This window comes from Falco peregrinus, chromosome 3 (assembly GCF_023634155.1).
Source record: "Falco peregrinus isolate bFalPer1 chromosome 3, bFalPer1.pri, whole genome shotgun sequence".
Taxonomy (NCBI): domain Eukaryota; kingdom Metazoa; phylum Chordata; class Aves; order Falconiformes; family Falconidae; genus Falco; species Falco peregrinus.
Window position 1 is genome coordinate 104,794,744 of NC_073723.1, and position 7,738 is coordinate 104,802,481.

General features: G+C 60.3%; 1 protein-coding gene and 1 long non-coding RNA gene across 2 annotated transcripts in view; both read right to left on the reverse strand.

Moving 5' to 3' along the window:
• The window catches only part of LOC101914978 (sushi, nidogen and EGF-like domain-containing protein 1), a 3,178-nt gene extending 363 nt beyond the window's left edge, over positions 1–2,815 (reverse strand). Inside the window, 5 exon segments of the mRNA XM_055799925.1 lie at positions 1,253–1,390; positions 1,493–1,612; positions 1,614–1,706; positions 1,708–1,782; positions 2,660–2,815. Coding sequence (XP_055655900.1) covers positions 1,253–1,390; positions 1,493–1,612; positions 1,614–1,706; positions 1,708–1,782; positions 2,660–2,815 — 582 coding nt within the window.
• A 4,133-nt stretch (positions 2,816–6,948) lies between these two features.
• LOC129784060 (uncharacterized) lies at positions 6,949–7,659 on the reverse strand. Its single transcript, XR_008746379.1, has 2 exons — positions 7,520–7,659; positions 6,949–7,101 (listed from the first exon to the last, which is right to left on the reverse strand). It is a non-coding gene; the product is annotated as an uncharacterized LOC129784060 (long non-coding RNA).
• Between the last annotated feature and the right edge of the window lie 79 nt (positions 7,660–7,738).

The window sequence follows — 7,738 nt, forward strand, 5'->3', positions numbered from 1 at the left end:
TAATTCTGCCCCAAATCCCCATAATTCCACCCCAAATCCCTTAATTTCACCCCAAATCCCCTTAATTCTGCCCCAAATCCCCATAATTCTGCCCCAAAATCCCCTTAATTCCACCCCAAATCCCCTTAATTCCCACACTAAATCCACTTAATATTCTGACCCAAAATCCCTTAATTCCACCCCAAATCCCTTAATTCCATGCGAAATCCCTTAATTCTGCCACAAATCCCCTTAATTTCATCCCAAACCCCCTTATTTCAACCTCAAATCCCCTTAAAATCTGCCCAAATTCTTGTAATTCTGCCACAAATTCCCTTAATTCCAGCACAAATCCTCTAAATTCCACCCCAAATCCCTTAATTCTGCCCAAATACCTTAATTCCACCCCAAATCCCCACAATTCTGCCCAAATTCTCTTAATTCTGCCCCCAAATCCCCTAAATTTCAACACAAATCCCTTAATTCTGCCCCAAATCCCCATAATTCTGCCCCAAATCCCCTTAATTTCACCCCAAATCTCCTTAATTCTGCCCAAATGCCCTTAATTCCCCCCCAAATCCATGAATCCCCCCCCCCAAATCCCCCCCAATTCCCCCCCAAATCCCCCCCAGTTCTCTCCAATTCCCCCAGTTCCCCCTCAAATCTCCTGAACTCCTCCTACCCAGGTGGGTGGCCCCGGTCCAGGTGGTGGGGACCCCAGTGTCCCCAGCACTCCCAGTGCCCACCAGTGCCCCCAGCGCCCCCAATATCCCCAATGTTCCCAGTTCCCCCCAGTGTCCCCAAAGACCCCAGTACCCCCCAGTATCCCCAGTGCCCACCTGTGCGCCCAGTGCCCCCAACACCCCCAATATCCCCAGAATCCCCAGCACCCACCTGTGCCCCCAGCACTCCCAGTGCCCACCTGTCCAGGTGTGCCCCCCAGCGCCCCCGGTATCCCCAGCACCCCCCAGTGCCCACCAGTGCCCTCAGTGCCCCAATATCGCCAGTGTTCCCCAGTTCCCCCAGTGTCCCCAGCACCCCCAGTGTCCCCAGTATCCCCAGCACCCCCAGTATCCCCCAGCAACCCCCAGTGTCCCCAGTGCCCCCAGCACCCCCAGTGCCCCCAGTTCCCCCAGCACCCCCCAGCGCACACCTGTTCCGGCATGCCCCCAGTGTCCTCAGTGCCCCCAGTATCCCCAGTGCCCTCAGCGCCCACCTGTGCCCCCAGCGCCCTCAGCCCCCCCTCAGCCCCCCCAGTGCCCCCAGTGCCCACCTGTGCTGGCGTGCCCCCCAGGCCACTGTAGGCGTTGCCGTCGTTGGCCAGTCCCGTGGTCCACTGGAGGTCCCCGTAGTTCAGCATGACGAAGGATGTGGCCCCATCAGTGGCCAACACAGCCTGGAAGGTGTTCACCTGGGGAGTGGGTGGGGGAGGGGAAGGAGGAACGTCACCACGGTGTCACTGTGTCACCGTGACCCATTGCTGTGGTCCTCCAGCTGGTCCTCCTCCTCCTACCTTCTTGGAGGCAGCTCCGAAGAAGGAGACACGGTACCAGGTGGCCACGAAAGCCCAGGTGGGCTTGGGGGTGGGGTCAGAGGAGGTCACGGCTGGGGTGAGGTCACGAGTCAAGCGGGGCCAGCAGCTCTGGCTCCTGGCTTTGCCGGTAGAAGACATCTCCTCCCAGTCTGGTGTCCACGTCGGCCCAATATGGAGCCACAAAAGGGGCGGTGGCCTGGTAGCGGGAAGGGCTCCGGAGTGAATTCTGGGACTCCGGTCCCGAAGGACACGACTCCGTTGTTGTTCACCTGGAGGAAGGAACCACCCCCGTCATGGTGACCCACCTGTGGTGCATGGCCACCACCTGGGGTGGCCTTCATCCAGGGTGGCACCAACCGTTGATGGCCTCCAACCAGGGATGTGTCTTCAACCATGGTGAGCATAGTCATGGCATCGCCAACCATGGTGACCTCAACCATGCTGACCCCCAACTGTGGTGGCCCCAAACCCATGGTGGCCCCAAACCCATGGAGGACCCAAACCCATGGAGGACCCAAACCCATGGTGCCCCCCAGCCAGTGTCCCTCCACCTATAATGGCCCCAAACCCATGGTGTCCCCAAACCTGTGGTCACCCCCAGCCAGGGTACCTCCACCTATAGTGGTTCCAACACACGGTGGTCCCAAACCCGTCATGGCCCCAACTCCATGGTGGCCCCATAACTGTGGTGGCCCCATAACTGTGGTGGCCCCAAACCATGGTGGCCCCCAACCATGGTACCTCAACCTATAGTGGCTCCAACACATGGTGGCTCCAACCCCATAGTAGCCCCAACCCCATGGTGGCCCCCAACCTGTGGTGGCCCCAAACTCATGGTGACCCCAAACCCGTGGTGGCACCTAACCCATGGTGGCCCCAAACCTGTGGTGGCACCAAACCTGTGGTGGCCCCAACCCGTGGTGGCCCCCAAACCCATGGTGGCCCCAACCCCACTGTGCTCCCCAACCATGGTACTTCCAACACATTGTGTCTTCAACTACAGTGGCCCAAACTCATGGTGTCCCCAACCCATGACATCCCCAACTCAGGTTCCCCCCCCCATGGTGTCCACACCCCATAGCACCCCGAGGACCCCCACCCACATCATCCCCTCCCCCCCCGCCCGCCATGGGGCCCAGCACCCACATAGAGCGAGCGGTGGGAGCGTCCGTAGAAGGAGAAGGGCTGCCAGAGCTGGATCTCAGGGCTCATCCCATCGTCTTCCCGGGGGGTGGCCTCGTCCCCAACCGCCGGCCCGAAGGGGTAGAGCAGCCCACCTAGGGGTGGCCACCAAGGAGCCATGGCGGGGGGGTTGGGACCCCCACGTGGAGGGTCTGGGGACCCACATGGTGGCCTAGAACCTCCCCCATGACACTGGTGGACCTTCCAGTATGGATCTGGGGGACCTTCCAGTATGGACCTGAGGAACCTTCCAGTATGGTGGTCCTGGGGGAACCTTCCAGTATGGACCTCTGGGGACCTTCCAGTATGGATCTGGGGGACCTTCCAGTATGGACCCCTGTGGACCTTCCAGTATGGTGGTCCTGGGGGGGACCTTCCAGTATGGAACTGGGGGACCTTCCAGTATGGACCTTGGGTACCTGCCAGTATGGACGTTGCAGGGGACCTTCCAGTATGGTGGACCTGGGGGACCCTTCCAGTATGGAACTGGGGGGATCTTCTAGTATGGTGGTCCTGGGTGTGACCTTCCAGTATGGATCTGGGGGACCTTCCAGTATGGACCTTGGGGGTACCTTCCAGTATGGTGGCCCTGGGGGTGACCTTCCAGTATAAAGCTGGGGGGACCTTCCACTATGGGCTTAGGACCCCCAGTGTCACCCTGGGATCTCCCAGTAGGGGCCTAGGACGCAGCAGTAGGGGCCTGGGGACTCCAGTATCACCCCAGAACCTCCCAGTATGGGTGCAGGACCTTCCAGTAGGGGACCTGGGATCTCCCAGCATGTGCCAGGGATATCCTGGGGTGGGACAGGGACCTCCCAGTGTCACCTCAGAACCTCCGAGTATGGGCCCAGGACCCACCAGTAGGGGACTGGGACTCCAGTATCATCCCAGAACCTCCCAGTATGGGCCTAGGACACACCAGTAGGGGCCTGAGACCTCCCAGTGTCACCTCAGAACCTCCCAGTATGGGTGCAGGACCCCCAGTAGGGGCCTGGGACCTCCCAGTGTCACCTCAGAACCTCCCGGTATGGGCCTAGGACCTCCCAGTAGGGGCCTGGGATCTCCTAGTATGTGCCAGGGATATCCTGGGATGGGACTGGGACCTCCCAGTGTCACCTCAGAATCTCCCAGTATGGGCCTAGAACCCCCCAGTATGGGCCTAGGACCTCCCATTATGGGCCTGGGACTCCAGTTATCACCTCAGAACCTCCTAGTATGGGTGCAGGACCCCCAGTAGTGGCCCGGGACCTCCCAGTGTCACCTCAGAACCTCCCAGTATGGGCATAGGACCTCCCAGTAGGGGCCTGGGATCTCCCAGTATCACCCCAGAACCTCCCAGTATGGGCCTAGGACCTCCCAGTAGGGGCCTGGGATCTCCCATTGTCACCCCCAGAACCTCCCAGTATGGGGCCTAGGACGTGCCAGTAGGGGCCTGGGACTCCAGTATCACCCAGAGCCTTCTAGTATGGGTGCAGGACCTCCCAGTAGGGGGCCTGGGATCTCCCAGTATGTGCCAGGGATATCCTGGGGGTGGGACTGGGACCTCCCAGTGTCACCTGAGAACCTCCGAGTATGGGCCTAGGACCTCCCAGTAGGGCCTGGGACCTCCCAGTAGGGACATGGGACTCCAGTTATCACCTCAGAACCTCCCAGTATGGGCCTAGAACCTCCCAGTAGGGACATGGGACTCCAGTTATCACCTCAGAACCTCCCAGTATGGGCCTAGAACCTCCCAGTAGGGGCTTGGGACTCCAGTTATCACCTCAGAACCTCCCAGTATGGGTGTAGGACCCCCAGTAGGGGCCTGGGATCTCCCATTGTCACCTCAGAACCTCCCAGTATGGGCCTAGGACCCCCCTAAACCAAGTCTGAGCCCCTTCTTCCTCCACGCCCCACCCCCCGCCCCCCCAGCTGCCCCCCGTGATGGCCCTCATGGGGCTGAGGGGTGCGCTGGGGTGACGAGGAGACAGGTGACACCCATGGGTGCCTTCCCCATGTCCCCACTCACACGAGTGTCCCCATAGTGTCCCCAAGTCACCCAGGGGTCCCATGGGTGCACCTCCCCCCCTCACCATGACCCCATGGATCCCTGAGTCACCCGAGGATCTTATGGGTGTCCCCCATGTCCCCAGGGGCCCCCGCTCACCTGTGTGGCCCAGGAGGAGGAGGAGAAGGAGGAGGATGGGGAGAGCCTTCATCTGCCCAGGCCTGGGGGAGCGAGGGGGGGGAGGGGTGCTTCATTCATCCAGCCATCCTTCACCCACTCATCCTTCACCCATCCTTCTGTCCTTCACCCATCCTTCCATCCTTCACCTATCCATCTGTCCTGCACCCACCCATCCTTCACCCATCCTTCTGTCCTTCACCCACCCATTCTTCACCCATCCTTCCATCCTTCACCCATCCTTCCATCTTTCACCCACCCACCCATCCTTCACCCATCCATTTGTGCCTCCACCCCTTCCATGTCCCCATACACGGGTCTCCTCTGCGTCCCTGTCCCCTCCAGACATCCCATGCCCATTCCTGTCCCCCATGGGTGCCGCTGTCCCCATGCCCACCCCTCCCTATGGGTGTCTCTCGTTGTGTCCCCCTGCGTGTCCCCTCTCCTGTGCATGTCCCTGTGCGTCCCTTGCATGTCCCTGTCCAAATGTCCCCATGCCCCTCCATGTCCCCATGCCCACCATGTCCCTCAATGTCCCCCATACCCATGTGTCCAGGTGTTCCCCATATCCCCCAATATCTTCCATGCCCCCCATGTCCCATGTCCCCACCCCTCAGCGCCCCCCATGTCCTACCACATCCCCACGTCCCCAGCTCCTTGTCATGTCCCCACCCCTCAATGTCCCCATGTCCTACCACACCCCCATGTCCCCAGCTCCTTCTCATGTCCCCCCCATATCCACATGTCCCTCCACATAGCTCCATGCCCCCATGTCCCCCCTCCTGTCCCCAGTGTCCCCCCTCACCAGGGGTCCCATGGTGTGCCGGTCAGTGTCTGGGATGTGGCCAGAGCCGTTTTATCCCCAGGGAGGGGACAGGCCTGGGGGGGGTGGGGGGAGTGGGGGGGTGACCCCTCCTCCCCAGGTGGCACCTCCCCAGGCCTCGGGCGCTTCCTCCTCTGTCCACTGGGGGACTGGAATGGACCATGGGCTCTTGTAGGGGGACACTGAGGGGTACTTGGACATGCTGGGGGGGACCCTGGGATGTATTGGGACAAACTGGGAGGGATTTGGAACACTTGGGGGGATACTGGGGGAGGACTGGAATGCACTGGGAGGGATTTGGGACACTGGGGGGGGGCATATTGGGGGGAGACTGGAGAGACTGTGAACTGAAATGCACTGGGATGGACTGCGGACACTGGAGGAGGAGGGCATACTGGGGGAGACTGGAGAGACCCTGGAGTGAACTGGAATGCACTGGGATGGACTGTGAACACTGAGGGAGGAGGGCATACTGGGGGAGACTGGAATGCACTGGGAGAGACTGCGGACACTGGGGGGGGGCATACTGGGGGAGAACTGGAGAGACCTTGGAGTGAACTGGAATGCACTGGGAGGGACAGGGGACACTGCAGGGCAGACTAGGGGGAGGACTGGAATGCACTGGGAGGGAGTGGGGACAGTGGGGGGGGGGCATACTGGGGGAAACTGGTGAGACCATGGAATGAACTGGGGGACACATTTGGGGGGAGTGGGACATACTGGGGGGAGTGGGGACATGGGGACATATGGGGGAAGACATGGAGGGGGCTGGGATGCACTGGAGGGGGCATATGGAGGGGACTGGGATAAACTGGAGGAGACTGGAATTTTTTTTTTTTGAGGGGGGGAAGTGGGGTGTACTGGGAAGGACTGGGAACCCAGGTTTCCAGGAACGCCACCCTCCCCCCCCCTCCTCAGAGGAGCCTCCCTCCCCCCCGGGATCCTCCTCCGCTCCAGCCCCCCCCCTGCCCCTGGCACCAAGACATCCGGGTGCCCCCCCTCCACTCCACACACACACACCCCCAGGGGGACCCAGGTGTGGATGGGCAGAGCCGTGACAGGAAATATTGACTGAAACGGGTCAGGGGGGGGACAAAAAACCACCCGCCTGCGGCAGGGCAGGGCTGGCAGGGGACAAAGGAGTCCGGCAAAAACCCCTCCCCCACCCCCACCCCACCCCCACGCCCCCAGGCATCCGGGACCCCCCCCACCCTCACGCCTCCACGACACCTTTCCTTGGTGCCAACGATTTTATTGCAAAATAAACCCCGTGGTGGCTTCTTTATTTTTTTTGTAATTTTTTTTTGGGGGGGAAACCCCTCAAATTTTGGGAAAAAAACCCCAAATCTCCCTTTTTTTCCAGCTGTTTCCTTCATTTTCCCTGTGACGATCTCCAGATCATCCCATTTTTCTGCATCACTGGGTGGAAAAAGGGGAAAGTGAAGGTTAATCCCCCCCTTTTCCCAGCTTCCCCCTCCCCCCTCCCCCCCTCCCCTTTTTTTGGGCAAGTGATGAAAATGAGGAGCTCTTGGGGATGAAGGTGGCACCTAGGGGGCTTGTCTGGTATGAAACGGGGGGAAAAAAGGGGGATTTGGGTTCATCGGATGGGATGGGGTGATGGGTGAAGGTCTGCTGATGGGGGTGAAGGACACCCCTTGGATGAAATTACTGGGGGGGGGAAAGGGGAGGAAATTTTGGGTCATACCAAGGGATGGCACCAACTGATGGAGGATTCTTCATGGTGGTGGTACCAAGGACCACGGGGGATACAACCAAGACGGAGGGAGGAGATGAAAGATGCCAGCTATCCCCCCAACGAAGACCTGGTGACACTCACGTTGGTGAAGTCGGGTGCTCTCCAAGCCTTGGCCACTGCCACCACGTCCCTCAGCAACTTCCCGTCGGGTCCTCGGAGGTCGTTGGCTGCGTCCCTGTCGTAGTCACCGCAGAGGCCACAAAGGCGTTTGCTCAGGTCCTGCCCCACCTTCATCATCATCTCGCCATCGGGGCTGAGGCCGATGATGACTTTGGGTTGGAGGGTGACCCAGATGGTGCC